General features: G+C 37.3%; 1 protein-coding gene across 1 annotated transcript in view; it reads left to right on the top strand.

The window, feature by feature from the left end:
• The window catches only part of LOC100154179 (Golgi pH regulator), a 57,393-nt gene that overhangs the window by 20,382 nt on the left and 17,522 nt on the right, over positions 1-19,489 (top strand). The window contains exons 4-10 of the mRNA XM_003481473.4: positions 1,129-1,235; positions 1,801-1,902; positions 7,291-7,411; positions 8,486-8,566; positions 13,497-13,606; positions 15,811-15,899; positions 16,843-16,935. Of these exons, the coding sequence (XP_003481521.3) occupies positions 1,129-1,235; positions 1,801-1,902; positions 7,291-7,411; positions 8,486-8,566; positions 13,497-13,606; positions 15,811-15,899; positions 16,843-16,935 (703 nt within the window). The remainder of the gene's footprint in view (positions 1-1,128; positions 1,236-1,800; positions 1,903-7,290; positions 7,412-8,485; positions 8,567-13,496; positions 13,607-15,810; positions 15,900-16,842; positions 16,936-19,489) is intronic.

Here is a 19,489-nt window from a genome sequence, read left to right as displayed (position 1 = left end):
AGCCCTTTTGAGAAATTGAAACCTTCATGTGCTGTGGGCAAAAGGTAAAATGGTGTAGCCACTTTGGAAAATAATGGCAGTCTTCAAAAAATTAAGTATAGAATTAGCATATGACCCAACAGTTCCACTCCCTGGTAGATGCCTAAAGAGAAATGAAAACATATGTCCACATAAATATTTACAGCATTACTATTTTTAATAGCTAAAAAGTGGAACAGCCCAAATGCTCATCAATTAATGAATGGATAAGCAAAATTGGTATATCCATATGATGGTATGAATGTAATTCAGCCATAAAAGGAACTAAATATTGATAGATGCTACACATGGATAAATCTTGAAAACATTGTGCTAAGTGAAAGAAGGCAGTCACGAAAGATCACATATTATGTGATTCTATGTGTATGAAATATCCAGAATATGCAAGTCCATAGAGACAGAAAGCGTATTGGTGGTTTCCTAGGCTTTAGGAAGTTGAAAGGAAAGGGGAGTGACCGCTAATGGGTACTGGGTTTCATCATGGGGTGATAAAAATGTTCTAAAATTGATTGTGGTGATGGTTGCACAGCTCTGAATATACTAAAAAGCATTCTATTGTACACTTTAAATGAGTGAGTTGTGTCTCAGTAAATTGTTATAACAATAAAAAGTCCTAAAAATATTTTAATCAGTAAGTAAAATATATTTTATAAACAGCAGAAGTAGTCATGCAAATCAGATGTTTATATTGAGGGTATAAAAGAAGTATTTATGGGTCTTTGTAACATATTATTATTAACATTTATCTTCTTTTATGTTGAAATAAGACTCCCAGTCGTAAGTGAAACAGTCATTCTATCAGTAATAATATATATTGATATATGTTATTATATGAATATAGCTAGAGCATTAACATTCTCAATTCAATAAGTAAAATTCTCAGGAAGTTAATATGGCCATATGTATCATTCAGAACTTTATAAGACATTTTTTAATTTCTATAAATGAACAGATAGTAAAGTCTAGTTGACTGATTAGATGGGATATATTCAGTATTGAGTTAAAGAGCAAAAGATCCTTTGGAAGACTAGAGAGTGAAAGTTGCTGCCCTCTTCCTCTCCTAGTGATGTTCTTTGACATGTGTTTCAGCTCCCGTTATTTTCACTGGAAAATGAACCTGTGTGTAATTCTGTTGATCCTGGTTTTCATGGTGCCTTTTTATATTGGCTACTTTATCGTGAGCAACATCCGACTATGTGAGTATTTTACCTTTGTGTTAGCACATAGGTTAAGATGAATATTCTTAGGGGCTGAGGCTGTAGAGAGCTTCGTTTCTGTATTATTTTCAGTAGCTACTATTGTTTGGGGGCACCTCATAAAGGTTGGCACAAAATAAATATTGAATGAGGGGTTAGGTCATTTGTCCTACCACAGCCTTATTTCTCTTTCTCCTATAATGTCTTTCTTTTCATTTGTCCAATGCAGGGTACTATTTGTACTTTTTGACTTGTATTGATAATTGTTACTAATACTATATCAGAAAATGTCCCTATTTCCCCCTTTAACTGTCCTTTGTAAAAATTTCTTGCATTCTTTAAAAAAAAAAAAAGTCTCCCCTAACTTACTACCTACATCATAATTTCAGCCAGATTTCTCTTATGATGGTAAGAGATTTAGAAAACAATTTCTCAAAACTGTATTGTTCCTTCACTCACTTGCAGGTGAACAAGCCAGCCAAATATTAGTTAGCAAATTCCCATATTTTTAAGTAGAGAAAGCACCTTAACGTGTATCTATTTCACTTTGTCTCCTCTTTCTTAGTGCATAAACAGCGACTACTTTTTTCCTGTCTCTTATGGTTGACCTTCATGTATTTCTTTTGGAAACTAGGAGATCCATTTCCCATTCTCAGCCCAAAACATGGTGAGTGTATATGTGGTGAAGAGGGGAAAAGGGTTGTTTATAATTTTCTAATTTTGAAAAAAGTCAGTTTTTTAAAGCTATGGATTTTGGGAAATTTAGCAAGTTACTTCTCTAAAAAACATCTAGTTTTGAACTGTATCTCTTTCACCCTAGGAATGCTAGTTGTGTAATAGTCTTTCAAATACTGGTTGTGGGATAGTCTTCTTTAATTTTAGATCAGGAATTTTGGCTCTAGGTCAGTGAATGAACTTTTTAAGGCAATAAGGGGTAAAGAAAGATGTCCTTAATTTAAACCTCCTGATACTGGATGCAGAATTATGGGAATATATTTGTGTACGTGTTTGGAGGTGAGGTATCCATAAGCTTTTTTTATGAGATTCCCAAAGGGGTCTGTGACTCAGAAGGTAAACGGCCAGTGTTCAAGTTGTAATAAAGATTGTCTTTAGGAAGTGTTTGTATTTTGGCAAAGAGCAATGACATAAACACTCAAAATTAGTAGACAAGGAGTTCCCGTCATGGGGTTAACAAATCCGACTAGGAACCATGAGGTTGTGGGTTCAATCCCTGGCCCTTGCTCAGTGGGTGAAGGACCCGGCATTGTCGTGAGCTGTGGTGAAGGTTGCAGATGCGGCTCGGATCCTGCGTTGCTGTGGCTCTGGCATAGGCTCGTGGCTACAGCTCTGATTCGACCCCTAGCCTGGGAACCTCCATATGCCTCGGGAGCGGCCCAAGAAATGGCAAAAATACAAAAAAAAAAAAAAAAAATTAGTAGACAAATAGCTTTTTAGGAGTTAGTGTCTCTCCTCACGCAAAAAAAAAAAAAAAAAAGTTCATTTTAAATACAAGAACTGGTCATGGACAAAGCCCTAATTTCTATGCTAAAAACAATGAACAGGAGTTCCTATCATGCCTCAGTGGTTAACAAATCCGACTAGGAACCATGAGGTTGCGGGTTCGATCCCTGGCCTTGCTCAGTGGGTTAAGGACCCGGCGTTGCCGTGAGCTGTGGTGAAGGTTGCAGATGCGGCTCAGATCCCGTGTTGCTATGGCTCTGGCGTAGGCTGGTGGCTACAGCTCTGATTAGACCCCTAGCCTAGAAACCTCCATATGCCGCAAGACAAAAAAAAAAAAGAACAAAAGTCCTCAGCTAACAAGTTCTTCTAGAACTACTCCAGAAATATATAAATAAGTAAATATACACATATACATACATATGTGTGTGTGTGTATATGTCTATATCTATATATATATATATATATATTTTTTTTTTTCTGATTAGAGAGCCCACTTGTAATGAATACACTGAAACTGTCATACTGGAGCTTTTTTTAAAAAAATACACATCTTTTCATTTCACTATTCTGCTATATCTATCAAGGCTCTTACAGTAAAAAACAGAATCTGCCCTAACTGGTTTGAAGCAGAAAGTGATTTATTACAGCATATTAGGGAGTTTTAGAATTTCTAGTAGAACAAGACACAAAGTTTATATGTGTTTTAGACAGATTTTTTTGTGTGATACTAGAAATGAGGGATAATAGTTATAAAAGGACTCCAAGGCTGCTTACAACTATAGCACAAGCTCACATGCAGTCCAGAGATGTAGCTCTAATACCTTTCTCCAGCTTTCTCCTCGTCAGCAGTCAGCTCACATGACCAGTGCAGCCAGACCATGCCCGAGAGGAGATGAAGACTGGGACATCTATTGCACCTCCATCCATCCCTCTTAAAGGTTTTATGGGAATATCCTGAAGAATACTCCAGGAAGAAGAGCTAGGGAGACAGCTTCAGTTTCAATCTTTCCTTTGTGCTCCAATAAATAAGCATTTTGGTTTTGTTTCTGAATGTTCAAGTATCCAATTATTTTGACCCTGTAGAAGAAATAAGTAGGAAGAAAAGTTATGGCAATGACTGAAAAGCAGCCAGGCTTACACTGCCTTTTTAGAGCTTTCACAGGACTGTCCCAACAACCAGTATGGTTTGTTGCCATGGAGACCAACAACAACAACCAAAAAAACCCCTCTAAGACATAATTCTTACCTATAATGAAAAAATGCCCATAAAAATATATCTAATGCAGTACCCAAACCTAGGAAGATTGGAAGACATTCCACACTGGGAAAGATTAGACTAAGAAAGCATATGAAGCTAGAAAGAATCTGTATGAGCAAATAGCAACACTGAGTTACTTTATCCATCTGAATTTCCATTTATTAGCTGGAAAGCAAGAATTATAGTGATTGACCTTTACTTCATAGAAATGCTGAGATTAAGTAGATAGTATCTAAAGGTACTTTAAACTAGAAAAAGATATTTAATTAAAGGATACCACCTTAAAGAGTATAAAAGTAGAAGGGACATTTTCCCAGTTTTTTATATTTAGCAACATGTATTAATCCCTTGGATTTTTTTTTTTAATGTTACTGGGTGATAATTATGTACTCACAATCAATAATTTGTTGAACACCTTCTATTTGCCAGGCAATAAGGTAAGCAAAGGTCAATAAGACATAATTTCTTCCTGTAAAAAGGATGCAAATTCAAGAAGTATTGGAAAGTAGTATCAGCAGAATTTGGGTGAGGATTTATTCATCCGTTTAACATTCCAAAAATATTTATTGAGCATCTAGTTTAGATTAAATGTTAAAGATACAGTGGTGAGCAAAATAAACTTGGTTTCTGCCCTCCTGAAACTTACAGTCTAGAAGGAGGGACTAAATAGTGAGGAGGTAAATAAATAATTGCCAGTTGTGATCATTGTCATGGAACAAACAGTTTGCTATAATAAAGAATAATTCAGATTACGATGGCAAATTTACTGCAAGTGCATCAGTCATTCTGAGGAAGTGATAGTCAAGCTGAGATTTAAAGGACAAGACCAAAGGTAGACCCAACCAGAAGGCACAAGAGACATCATGTAAAGCACTTAGGTTAAAAAAAAAAAAAAAAAAAAAAAAAAAAAAAAGACTGGTATATTCAAGGAGGAGTAAGGACAGAATGGAGACCAGAAAAAATAAGATTTTTTTATTTGGGTGACTGGATAGTTGATGATGTCATTTGCTAAGATAGGCGATACAGAAGAAGGAATAAAATTTGAGCTTGAGATATGTTCAATTTGAGTTGTCTGTGCACATCCAAGTAATACTCAGTAGGTAATTGTATACACAAGTCAGGACTTAGGAGAAAGTTATGGATTTATCTGTCCTCCCAGAGATAATTCCAGAAATACAAAATAGACATCAGTAGTTAAATGCCATTAGATGAAGCTCGGGAACAGAAACATCACCCAAGGAAAACGCATAGACTAAAGTGAAAGAATTCTGACCCAAAAGATCAAGAAAAATTAAATAGAAAAGGAAAAGGGAAAACTGAGGAAAATGGTATGAAAGCAAAAAAGGGAAATAATTTTAAGTAGGAATGATTTGATGTCAAAAAAAAGTTTTTTTTAAAAGAAATAAACAAGAATTGGAAAATGTTGAATTTTGCATCCAGAAGAATATTTATGACTATATTATAATGGCTAAGAGCCATTTGGGTTGGATTCCTAATGCTGCCACATATTAGCTGTGTGGCCTTGACTAAGTTACTTTACCTCTCAGTGCCTCCATTTCCTCATCTGTAAAATGAGATTTTCTAATAATATCTACTTCATAGGGTTATGAAGATTAAATGAATTAATTTTAAAGCAGTCACCTGGTACTTAATAAGTGTTCAGTGAATGTTTCCTACTATATTGCTGTTATGATTATTAGTGAAAGCACTTTAATTGTGTAAGAGAAGGGGATGAAAGCTGAATTGTTACTGGTTGAGAAATAAATGGAAGTGAAAGAAGCATGGCTATTAAGGGGTAAATAAAGAGGATTGGCAACTATAAGTAAACTCAGTGCCAGGGATAGACTTTTTCTTAGGAAAGAGACTTAAAGTGAAGGAAATGAATAACAAAGAAAGACACAAATAACAAAGGAAGATACAAGAGAGAAGACAGGCAATGGAACAAGATTTTAGAGGAAATGAAGGGGAAATTAGAAAAGAAGCCCAAGTAGAGAAGTCTTAGCCTTGCAACGCCATGTTGTTCTAAGAGGGGGCAAGTTGGAGGGATGATTGCAGATGTAGTTTATGTCTATTAACTTTTCTTATATAATAAGGACACTAGTTAAGAACCAAGATTGGAAAGAGAAATTAAAGAGTATCTGCTAAGGGGACGAGGGAGAGATTGCTGATCAAGGGCAAGAAAGGTTTCCTTAGGAGCGTTTGTTGTGAGCTCTGTTAAGACTGGAGACTGTACACCTCTAATGGCATCAGTGTCAGTATGCATCCTAGCAGTTTGGGGCAGCTCAGTTACGGGCACAGGGAAAGCAGTTAGATTGATCCAGGCTTGGAAGTTTGCAAGATCAGTGCTTCAGGAGGAAAGTAGGGGACTGAGAGCCCTGACAACAGAACTTAAAGCATACACGCTTGGAGTCCAAGCTCAGTGAAGAAGGAAATGAAAGGTTGGGGGAAGCACAAGGCTAGAGACCAGAGGTTACGATGAGCTCTGAAATGGTGTAGTGGAAATAAAGGAGCAAAAGGACTCAAATGTTAGAAGTTCGGCTTCAAAAAGAATAGAATTCCTGAATGGCAGTTCCAGTGTTAGGCCATAGGAGTGGATGGCTGTAGTGCATTCTGTCCTAGAAATAGGAAATGAAAACAAATTTAAACTAGTTTGTTCCTGTGATGCCAAACTTCCTGAGGTATCCTTAGCATTTCTCTCTCTCACTTTTCCCAAATACATCAATATCAGTATTTATCTTAGCTAGGGTTGATTTTCAGCATTCTCAAATAAAAGGAAGCAATTGATAATTAGAATACAACTGAGTTTTTAAAACTCACATATTTACCTTTGAGTTAGTCATTCATATATGAATTCATCCCATTTATTAAATGTATACCTCTTTATTGGTAGCAAAAATGAATAAGACATAGCTAAATAGCTTATGCCCTGAGGGAGAAATGTATACACTGAATATAACTACAGTGAAAAGTGTTACCTGTTGTTTATACTTTTCCAGCAGATTTACTTTCCTAATTTTTTTTTGCCAAAGCTTTTACTAAAAAGTACTACTTTGCTTTGTTAGGGTGCACACTTAGCTTGAATAAACGGTCAATAAGTGTTATTATTTTTTTATTATTTTACTATTACCATCACTCAATGAGAGATGATTCTAGAAGCATATGGGATACAAAGAAAATCAGTAGGCTTTTATGTATTTGTTGTAGAAAATCTACATATTAATAATTAAATTTAGCTTTTATAAATTAGTTACTATTTCAATGATGTTTCGTTTTGCAGTGCAGATGAAAACCATTTAATCTACATCACCTGGCATTAATGTGCTTTGCTATTTTTAGGGATCTTGTCCATAGAACAGCTCATCAGCCGAGTAGGTGTGATTGGGGTGACTCTCATGGCTCTTCTTTCTGGATTTGGTGCTGTCAACTGCCCATACACTTACATGTCCTACTTCCTCAGGTAATGAGAACTTTGTCTCTTTTTTTTCCCCCAGTTACTTCTTGAATCCATGTATCACATCATGCCACCATCATTAATTTTTAAATATTGAATCCATGACACTGCCTTTTAATTCTCCTCTGTCTTTATGGGCATTGACCTAGGAATCTTTGTTTTTGTTTTTGTTTTGTCTTTGTCTTTTTGTCTTTTCTAGGGCCGCACCTGCGGCATATGGAGGTTCCCAGGCTAGGGATCTAATTGGAGCTGTAGCCCGCCGACCTACACCACAGCTCACGGCAACACCGGATCCTTAACCCACTGAGCAAGGCCAGGGACCAAACCCGCAACCTCATGGTTCCTAGTCAGATTCGTTAACCACTGCGTCACGACAGGAACTCTGTGTGTATGCACACTTTTAACTTGGCATTGTTGTCTGCTCTATTACTTTGGTGAGGAACTGATTGGCTGAAGTTGGGATTAGCTCACATTACTGTCCTCTAGAAAAGTGCCATTAAAAAGTGGGAGTGAGGAGGGGATGGAGAAAGTTATATTGAAATCGTCATTTTAAAAATGAATAACTGTAGGACAAATAACAAGGGCAAGCAATGTAAGTGATAAGACTTATTTAGAAAGATTCCTAGGTTGAACCATGAGGTTGCGGGTTTGATCCGGCGTTGCTGTGAGCTGTGGTGTAATTTGCAGATGCGGCTCGGATCCTGCGTTGCTGTGGCTCGGGCGTAGGCCAGTGGCTACAGTTCCCAATTAGACCCCTAGCCTGGGAACCTCCATATGCCGCAGGGCCCAAGAAATAGCAAAAAGACAAAAAAAAAGTGTGCATACACATACACTGGATCAAAGCCAAGACAGTCTGTAAGAGAGCCAGTTACCTTCCACTTCACTGAGATCCCAGAAGTATTAGCTAATAAAAAATGACAAAAGCATTTTTGCTTATTATAGCCATTTTAAATTTCTCCAGAAAAGTACAGGCCCTTGTACTACTGGGTAACAGTTGAAGTTTATGTGTTTCTCCAGCTGCTTTGTGTTATGCCCAAGGATGGAACCCAAAACATTGCTGACAGATTGTGCTTATTATAGGAATGTGACTGACACAGATATTCTAGCCCTGGAACGGCGACTGCTGCAAACCATGGATATGATCATAAGCAAAAAGAAAAGGTAAGTTATTAACACATTTAAAAACTTGTGCTATTAGGGAGTTCCCATCATGGCACAGCAGAAACAAATCCGACTAGGAACCAAAAATTTGTGCTGTTAGAATTTCTCAACAAGGAAATTTGACTATGATTTCATGCTAACAGGGAATTTCATCTTCATTTTTAAGTTAGTGTAGCATGACAGGCTTAATGTCTAATCTAAAGTGAAAGAAAATTTTCAAATTCAACCGTACTTCCTAACTTTAGATGAATTCTCTTAAGATAAAAAATAATAACTTTTATATTTGAGGGTATTCTACATTGGATGTTTTAATAGTTTATTGTCCTGTACTTTTATTAACTTTTTCATGCCTCATTTCAATCTTTTCAACTTTCTTTTCTCCAACTACGTTTAAAAAAAAGTCTTCCAGTCATTGTTGTTTTTATTATTTAAAAGTAATAAATAATAAAATTTTTATAAAAAAATTTTTTTTCTTTGGCTGCACCACATTATATGGAGTTCTCTTGGGCCAGGGATTAGATCCAAGCCATAGTTGCAACCTAAGCTGCAGCTGTGGCAACACCAGATCCTTAACCCACTATGGCAGGCCAGGTATCAGAACCTGTATCCCAGCACTCCCAAGACCCTGCTGATTCTGTTGCACCACAGCGGGAACTCCTAAAAGTACTTTTAAAATGTATGTTTTCAAAATGACATTTCTAGAAATCCATATCGCAATGGGTAAAGGCATAAGCTCTAGATTCAGACTGTCTGAATCTGAATCTTTGGCCTACAATTCACAGTGTGACTTTGAGCTAGTTTCCTTATTGCCTTATGTCTTGGTTTCCTCATCTGTAAAATGAAAAAATATTAATGAGTTGACTGACATGTAGAGCTCTTAGAACAATGAACTAGCATAGCTTAAAAATTCTGAAGAAGAGTGAAATGGAAAGTATCAGTCTATCTGATTTCAAAACTTAGTATACAGCTGTAATAATCAAGAATGTGTGGTATTGGCAGAGGTATATGGACACATAGATCAATGAAACAGAATAGAGAACTCAGACCAAACAATTATGCCCAACTAATTTTTTACACAGTTGCAAAAGAAATTCAATGGAGGAAAGATAACCTTTTCTTTTTTTCTTTTTTCTTTTTTTTTTTTTTTTGGCTTTTTGCCATTTCTAGGGCCACTCCCGTGCTAGGGGAGGTTCCCAGGCTAGGGGTCGAATCTGAGCTGTAGCTTCTGGCCTACAACAGAACCACAGCAACGCGGGATCCGAGCCACATCTGCAACCTACACCACAGCTCATGGCAATGCCGCGTCCTTAACCCACTGAGCAAGGCCAGGGATCGAACCCAAAACCTCATGGTTCCTAATCGGATTCGTTAACCACTGAGCCACGACGGGAACTTCCGAAAGATAGCCTTTTCAACAGATGGTGCTTGAATCACTGAACATCCTTAGATTTTTTTTTTTTCCCAAAATGAATCTCAATCTAAGTCTCACTCCTTATGCAAAAATTAATTCAGAATGTAAAACTGTAAAACTTAGGGGGCAGGAGTTCCCATTGTGGCCCTGCAGTTAACGAACTGGACTAGGATCCATAAGGATGAGGGTTCAATCCCTGGCCTCGCTCAGTGGATCAAGGATCCAGCATTGCCATCAGCTGTGGGGTAGGTTGCAGACATGGCTCAGATCTGGTGTTGCTGTGGCTGTGGCATAGGCTGGCAGCTATAGCTCTGATTTGACCCTTAGCCTGGGAACTTCCAAATGCCTCAGGTGGAGCAGCGAAAAAGAAAAAAAGTAAAACTTAGGGGGCAGAATAGAAATATTTGAGATCTAGGGCCACGCAAAGAGTTCTTAGTAACCTTGACACCAGAAGCACACCTTATAAAATGAAAAATTGATAAATTGGACTTTATTAAAACTAAAAACTTTTGGGAGTTCCCATCGTGGCTCTGCAGTTAACGAACCCGACTAGTATCCATGCAGATGCAAGTTTGATCCCTAGCCTTGCTTAGTGGGTTAAGGATCTGGCATTGCCATGAGCCGTGGTGTAGGTCACAGACACGGCTCAGATCCCAAGTTGAGGTGTAGGCTGGCAGCTACAGCTCTGATTCGACCTCTAGCCTGGGAACTTACATATGCCACAAGTGTGGCCCTAAAAAAAAAAGACACACACAAAAAAAACCCTAAAAACTTTTGCTCCATGAAAGACTCTGCTAAGAGGATGAAAAGACAAGTTATAGACTGGGAGAAAATATTTGCAAACCACGTTTTGAAAGAACTAACTTTCACAACTTAAGAGTAAAAAAAAAAAAAAAAATCTAACAGAAAATGGGCAAAAGACATGCACAGATATTGTACTGTACAGGGTATATAAGTGGCAATTAAGCACATGAAAAAGTTTTTAATATCATTAGCTGTTAGATAAATGCAATCAAGACCATGAGATATTATGACACACACCTATTAGAATGGCTGAAATAAAAATTAGTGACAATAACAAATGCTAGTAAGGAAGCAGAGAAACTGGATCACTCATTCACTGGTGAATGTAGAACACTAGTAATTCTGGAACACAGTTTAGCAGTTTCTTAAAAAAACTATGCAACTATTACACAACCGAGCAATTGCATTCCTAGGTACTTTTCCAAGAGAAATGAAGACTTATTTTCACACAAAAATTTGTACCTTAATGTGTATAAGCGCTTTTATTCATACTAGCCAAAAATGGAAATAATCCAGCTATCCTTTAATGGATGAATGGTGAAACAAACTGTGCTATATGCATACCACAGAATCCTACTGAGTAATAAAAAGTAATGTGCTACAATTAGATGCAACAACCTGGATGAATTTTCAGAAAATTATGCTGAGTAAGAAAAGCCAATCTGGAGTTCCCGTCGTGGCGCAGTGGTTAACGAATCCGACTAGGAACCATGAGGTTGCGGGTTCGGTCCCTGCCCTTGCTCAGTGGGTTAACGATCCGGCGTTGCCGTGAGCTGTGGTGTAGGTTGCAGACGAGGCTCGGATCCTGTGTTGCTGTGGCTCTGGCGTAGGCTGGTGGCTACAGCTCCGATTGGACCCCTAGCCTGGGAACCTCCATATGCCGCGGGAGTGGCCCAAGAAATAGCAAAAAGAAAAAAAAAAAGAAAAGCCAATCTGCAAGAGGTTATATGCTGTATTCTTCTATTTACATAACATTTTTGAAAGGACAGAATGGAAATGGAAATCAGATTCATGGTTGCCAGGGGGTAGAGAGGGGCTAGAGGTGGAAGTATGGAAGTGGGCTATATAAGGGCAGGAAGAAGGATCCTCGTAGTGATGGAAATGTTCTACATTTTGACTGTATCATTGTATTACCCTGGTTGTGATACTGTACTATCAACTTGTAAGAAGTTTCCATTGGAGTTCTGGATATGGCCCTAAAAAGACCAAAAAAAAATTTTTTTTAATTAAAGAGGCAATAGTGATGGTTAATGACCACGATGGTGGTAGTGATGATAGTGAAGAAAAGTTCAAGGTAAAAAGCATCTGCTTCTGTAGTACCTCACATTGTTTTTTCATTCCTCTCCACCACATCTCAGAAAGTTTAATATTGTTACCTTTAATATTATTCCTTTAATCCAGCATGGTATGCTGATGCAAACTTCTAAATGAGAGGGAAAGGATCTCTTCCTTCTTGCTCCAGCTTTCCCAACTATGAATATAGGAAAACTAAGGCTTATGAGTCTTGCCAAGTCAAAATCTCCCTCAGTCTGAGCTTCTCCTTGGTTGTTAATTACATCTTCCAACAGTGCTGAGTTTCAGTAAACATGTGTAATTAAGGAAAAGCCAGAAAGAGCCAGAACTTGGAAGTTATATTCCATTCACTACATATCCAGATAAAAGTCTTTTTAAGGAGGAAACAGTTAAGTCAATATAGCCGACACACTTAATATTCTTTGTTGTTAGTATCATTTTAGCCCATGACTTAAAGAATTGAGCCCACAGAAATACCATTTCGTATTTGGTACCATTGGTACCATTTGTGTTGGTCCTGACCGTGAATACTAATGCTGCTTCTTCATCCTTACCACTTCTATCTCTTGTCACACTTTTGAGGTTAACCTTGGGTTAAATTTTTCTTTACTTCTACAACTCTATTTTTATTAGACTCATCCTGGTTTATTTTAAGCCTTTAGGCCTTGGCCCAGTGTACCCTTCAAGTAACCATTTATCCACAAATGACCTTATTTTTCCTCACAAGGACCCTATTCCAATACCTCTGTGGTGGGCTGGAACATGCCAACAGCTACCACTGAATGGGTAGGTTCTCCACAGACTGACAGAACAAGAGAAAGGACAAGTTGCCTGCCAATTTATTCATTGGTAGGAGGAGATTGGCATTAGAGGGAAAATACTGTTTTAGAAGAGGCCAAGTTTATGTAATTTTTCTGGGTTTTTTTTCTTTTGTCTGCTTTTGAAAAGGGAGGAAAGAAACATTTATTGTGTTTCTAACCTGTACCTGATCCTTTAGCTAAACATGTTAGCCATTATTTTATTTTGTCCTTAAATGACAATGGTAATAATTATTAATATATGTACAGTACTTTGTAGTTGACTGCATGAGTTCTTATGTATTATTTCATTGATCTTTGCTATCATCTGGAAATGAGGAAGTGAAAACTCTAAGGCTGCATAGCTTCCAAGTGGCAGAGTCAGTCCTCACATTTATTGCCTTCTCCAATTCTGTGCTCCTTCTGCTAGGCCACTTTGCTTCTGAGAGGGTAGTTTCCTCCCAGTTGTAAGCCGTAGAAAAGCGAGAGTCCAGAATTTGATTCCTTCCTTCAACAGCTCAGGAAATGAAAGGGGCACATATGAGACTGAGAAGTGGGTGAGATGAGAGTGGACTGTGAGGATCCCTGCTTCCTTGCTGAGGTATTATATTTTCTTTCATTTCAGGATGGCAATGACACGGAGAACTATGTTCCAGAAGGGGGAAGTGCATAACAAACCGTCAGGATTCTGGGGAATGATAAAGAGTGTTACCACTTCGGCACCAGGAAGTGAAAGTATCCTTTATCCCTCTGCTTGATTCTTTCTCTCAATTCTGGTCCAAGGGCAAAAAAAAGTATCATTAGGATAGTCTCTTTAAGATACCTGACTGCATCAGAGTCCAGCTGGCGAGGGCTAGGCTTAGGAAATAGTGTGTACAGAGTCATCTTTCCAACAGCCATAGATTATAAAATCATAAAACCATTGTCTTTGAGCTGAAGGTGTCCTAACAAGTCATTCTTTCCATTTTACAGATGAGAAAATAGTCTCAGAGAAATTATCACACAGTGGTTTGTTGCAAAGATAAGACCAGAACTGTGTAGTTCTTTCCACTACGCTATTATATTTCCTAATTCTGAAAAACCACCACAAAACCATGGCTCCCCGATACTGATAGTTTGAATATGGGATTGTAAGTGCCTGTTTCAGAAGCAGTCAGTATTCCTAAACAAATTTAAGCAGCTCTGTATCTCCAGAGACTTTTTGGTTTAAAGAATCAAGGAGATTGGATAAATGAATTCATCTTGACCTGGCTGGTTGCAGTGTTAAACTGATTTCCATATTGAATACCAAATGTCTTTGTGGCTCCCAGGCTATTAAGCCAAAATTTAAGGGTACTAGGGGTGAGATAGCATATTCCTGCTTCCTTCTCTGGCCTGAGGAAGTACAAATTTCCTTTTGCTAACTTGGAGGAAAAGAATGTAACCTGTTCTTGCTATAAATTATGACATATCTTTCTGGTATCAAATGCAGGTAGGAATTAGACCAAAAAACAGTAGGATAATTACAGGAGAGGGAAAAAAAGGATTCCTTTAAATCCATTTAATCAGGAAACATTTATTTCCCATCTTCTTTTCCAGGCAGAGTGCTAAGAGTTAAAATGATGCGCAGAGGATAGCCTCTCCTCAAGAAGCTTACTGCCTAATCATGGGAGAGGCGGACATGTAACTAGTTAGACCCTGTTGTTCAGTGGCCTGCACCATGCCAGCAGCAGCCACTACTGAAGAAGGAACTGAAGGGCATTTGCTGAGTTGGGTAATAGTGGGAAAAATCACAGAGAGGACGGAGGATTTGGATTAACGTCGAGGCTTCTGTTTTAAAAGTGGCTTTTTTTTTTTTTTTTGTCTTTGTAGGGCCACATGTGCAGCATATGGAAGTTCCCAAGGCTAGGGGTCAAATCAGAGCAGCTGCCAGTCTATACCACAGCCACAGCAAAGCCAGATCCAAGCTGCACCACAGTTCACAGCAATGCCATATCCTTAACCCACTGAGCAAGGCCAGGGATCGAACCTGTGTTCTCATGGATACTAGTTGGATTTTTTTACCACTGAGCCACAATGGGAACTCTGTAAAAGTGGCTATCTTTACTTTTTTTATTACTTAAAAATCCATAGAAGCCAAAGTTTAGATTTAAGCTATCTTAGCAATAAGAAGTCAAGTCAACAGAAGTATCAGGATTATTTAACCTCTGAGCCTTTTCCCAAAGGAGAGAATTGCACAACTTTACTGAGTTATTAGAGATTGGCATAGCATAATGGAAAGAGCGGGCCTTGGAGTAAGGCAGATCTGACTTTGCTTTCATGTCTGCTAGCTATGTGACTTTAAGCAAGTCATTTGATTCTCTGAGCTTTACTTTCCTTATCTGCAAAATGGGTAACACCTATCTCATGGGATTGTTTTGAGAATAATAGAAGATAATATTTGTAAAGAACTGAAGAAGGTAATGTCTCTACATCCCAGCCTGCATTAGAACTCAGTAAACATTATCCTTTTTTTTTAACTTTTAATTATTTTTTCATTTTTTTTAATAGTTATCTCATTATCCTTTTTTAACATGGTACTTATTCGGATAATTCAGGAGAAAACTTTTCTGTATTATAAGTGTTTTTCTTACTATGTAACCTTTTGAGATTCCAAAGATTACATTCGACTTAATCTAACTAAATAGAGCAAAAGTAAACAGAACCATCTATCTGAGTCACTTGAGCTAGTGAGAAACTGAGTGGTAGGTGTTTGGTGGAGATGCTCTTGATGGAAAAGTTTTTGTACAGCTGTTTCTGAGGTTGGGAAAATTGTTCTGACTGCTAGCTATGAAGCAAGAAATTGAAAATATAAGCAGTTGTTCGTACTCACTATAGAAGAAACTGAAAGCATACGCTTTCTTCATTGCTATTCCTTGAAACTTCTGTATGGTTTGAACCTTGATGCCCATTTGTGCCAGATCTTACTCTTATTCAACAGGAAGTGGATGCTTTGGAAGAACTAAGCAGGCAGCTTTTTCTGGAAACAGCTGATCTATATGCTACCAAGGTACAGAGCAAGGAAACTGAAGTGTGGTTTTTACCAATATGATTGAAGAGAAAACGAGATTGAGTAGCATTTTAGCATCCTCTATGGCCAGGCAGTGTAAGAGGCGCCTCATGAGCTTCAATATCAGCCATGAAGCATTAGATGTCTGCACTCTTCATGATGTTGCTCCTACTAGTAGCAAAATCCTTAGTGGAACACTCAAAAATAGAAATTAGTGAGATAGAAGATGGTTTTCAGCATCTAGGAAGGTGACACACACCCCTTCCTACCGATGATCCAGGATCTAGAGGGTAGCTCCTATGGTAGCCCCTCTGATTGTTGTTTATAGTCTCCTAAAAGTTAGTAATATTATTTTAAGAGCAGGAAGACAGCTATTTGCCATGGTCTAGCCCTATTTTATAGGATCCAGATCAAGAAGGAACCTAACTATAAGAAGTAACTTTCCGATTTACACCTTAAATGCAATATAATTAAATATGCAAAATCTGTTAAAGTTGTTCAAACTATTTTAATCCCTTTTGAGGATCACTTCAGAGAACTAGCCATATAGAAGAGAGGTTAACATAGGCTTTGGAGACAGACCTGAGCCGAACTTCCCCTATTCATTAGCTGGGTGACCTTAGGCAAGTTATTTAACCTCCCTAAGCCTCAGTTGTCTCATCTGTAAAATTAAAAGAACATATCTCATAAGAGTTGTTATGAAATTTAAAATAGATAATGCATGTAAGGTGTTTGTCCTAATTTCTGACTTAAAGTAATAGTTCAATAAATATTGCCCATACTGTTACTATTATCTTTTTAACTATTATTTCAATATTAATCATGTGTGGCTTTAATTGTTAATTCGGCCTGAATGGTGATTCACAGAGGCAGGAATATTTTTGTGGAACATAAATGTATATTTTGCTGAGACTAACCATGTTTTGTGTTTGCTTTCCCTCAGGAGAGAATAGAATACTCCAAAACTTTCAAAGGGAAATATTTTAATTTTCTGGGTTACTTTTTCTCTATTTACTGTGTTTGGAAAATTTTTATGGTAAGTATATTATTTTTAACTGTCAAGGTTTAGGTGACTTTCCCTGGTAAAGGCAGAGGGAGAAAATTGGGTTTGGTTGAAACATTGAACTAAATTCCAAATCCAGTTGAGTCAACAGAAAATGTGATCTTTTACATCTCTGAGCCTCATTTTCCCCCCTCCTTTTTAGTTTACCTAGAAAAGAGAGGTTGCATTTTTCTTCTGTCAAAAACCATAAATATGTTCTCAGATTATGAAATATATGAAGTGAATGTAGAAGTTTCTTATTTTACACCCTGCTTTCCATATTACCCATTTATACATTGCACAACTCCTACCTTCAGCTCAGAATAGAAACCACCTGTCCTTTTAAATAATCTGTATATACCTTAAAAAGTAAATTCTGAAACATATTTCTACAGATAAATTAATCATCTATGCTTATAGCTCTTATTCTTTTGTGGCTCTTTTTCTTTATGTGCATTTTATGTACTGCATTATTCATCTTTACTTGTGACTCATCTGCAGGTATTAATGGATTTCAGTGTGATTAAAGAAAAGGCTGATTTGACTTTCTGGTTTGGTGGCTTTCCTACTGGAGCTGTGTTTGCACAAAGAGGAGCTTTGTCAGCTTGTTAGTTAATTTTCATCATTGTAGATGAATGGAGGATTCTGGACTGAACAGATCTAATTGATGCTAATACCCATTCAGATGACATTTTAAAATCTTGATTGATTCAGTAGGAAAGGATAAATGATGATAGTGTATTCAGTTAGCTAAGCTGCTAAAGATTTTTCCTGAGATGCAGGCTTTAAGAGAGCATAGCATTTTTTAACAGCTTTATTAAGGTGTAATTGATATTCAGTAAGCTGTACATATTTAAAGTGTACGATTTGGAAAGTTCTATATTTGGATATATCCATGCAACAGCTATCACCACATCAAGATAGAGAATATATCCATCCGTTATTTCCAAAAGTTTCCTTGACCCCTTTTGTAATGTCTATTTCTTTTTATTGCTGAGTAGTATTCCATTGTATGGATAATGCCACAATTTGTTTATCTGGGCCCTTGCTGATCAATATTTGTTTTTTTTTCCAATTTGGAGATATGACAAAGCTGCTATAAACATGTGTATACTAGTCTATATATGGATATATGTTCTCTTCTCTCTTTGGAGAAAACATGTGTAGAATGTCCGGGTCATATGGCAGATGTATGTTTAACTTTTGAAGAAATGGCAAGACTTTTCCAAAGAGGTTGTACCATTTTACATTCCCACCTACAGAATTTGAGAGTTTCAGTTATTCCATATCCTTGCCAACATTTCGTAGTCAGTCTTTTTTTTATTATTATAGTTGATTTATAGTATTGTGCCAATTTCTGCTATACAGCATAGTGACCCAATCATACGTATATATACATTCTTTTTCTCATACTATCTTCCATCATGTTCTATCCCAAGAGATTGAATATAGTTCCCTGTGTTATACAGTAAGACCTCATTGCTTATCCATTCTAAATGTAATAGTTTACATCTACCAAGCCCAAACTCCCCATCCATCCCACTCCCTCCCCACTCCCCCTTGGCAACCACAAGTCTGTTCTCTGTCTATGAGTCTGTTGATGAATGGATTAAGAAGAAGTGGTACGTATATACAATGTAATACTACTCAGCTATAAAAAAAGAACAAATTAATGCAACTAGAGATTGTAATACCAAGTGAAGTAAGTCAGAAAGAGGAAATCAAATACCATATGATATCATTTATGTGGAATCAAAACTATGGCACAGATGAACCTATCTACAAAATAGAAATAGACTCAGACATGTAGTCAGTCAATTTTAAATATTTTAATAGATATGAAGTGGTATTAAATCATTTTAATTTGCATTTTCATAATGGCTAATGATGTTGAGCAACTTTTCATGTGCTTTTTTGTCACCGTTATATCCTCTTTGGTGATGTACCTATTCAGATTTTGGGCTTTTTTTTTTTTTTCGGGCCACACTCCTGGCACATGGAGGTTCTCAGGCTAGGGGTCCAATCAAAGCTGTAGCTGCTGACTACACCACAGCCGCAGCAACGCAGGATCCAAGCCGTGTTTGCGACATACACCACAGCTCACTACAATGCCAGATTTTTAACCCACTGAGCAAGGCCAAGGTTCAAACTTGTGTCCTCATGGATACTAATCAGATTTGTTTCTGCTGAGCCATGATAGGAACTACTGGCCAATTTTTTAATTAAGTTGTTTTTTGTTTTAATCTAAGGGTATATTCTGGAAACCTTTTATCAAATACATGATTTTCAAATATTTTCTCCTGGTCAGTGGCTTGACTTTGAATTCTCTTGGCAGTACCTTTCAAACACCAGAAGTTAGTAATTTTGAGGAGTCCAATATATCTTTTTTTCCCCATTACGAGTATACTTTTGGTGTTATAGCTAAGAAAGCTTTGTCTAACCTAGGGTCACAAAGATTTTATTCATATGTTTTCTTCTAGAATTTTAGCTTTATGTTTTACATTTTGGTCTATGATCCATCTTGAGTTAATTTTTTAATTTTTTCATA

Source organism: Sus scrofa, chromosome 4 (genome assembly GCF_000003025.6).
Source record: "Sus scrofa isolate TJ Tabasco breed Duroc chromosome 4, Sscrofa11.1, whole genome shotgun sequence".
In the NCBI taxonomy this organism is placed as follows: Eukaryota; Metazoa; Chordata; class Mammalia; order Artiodactyla; family Suidae; genus Sus; species Sus scrofa.
Note: the sequence above shows the minus strand (reverse complement) of the source record. Positions and strands in the feature narration are given on the sequence as shown.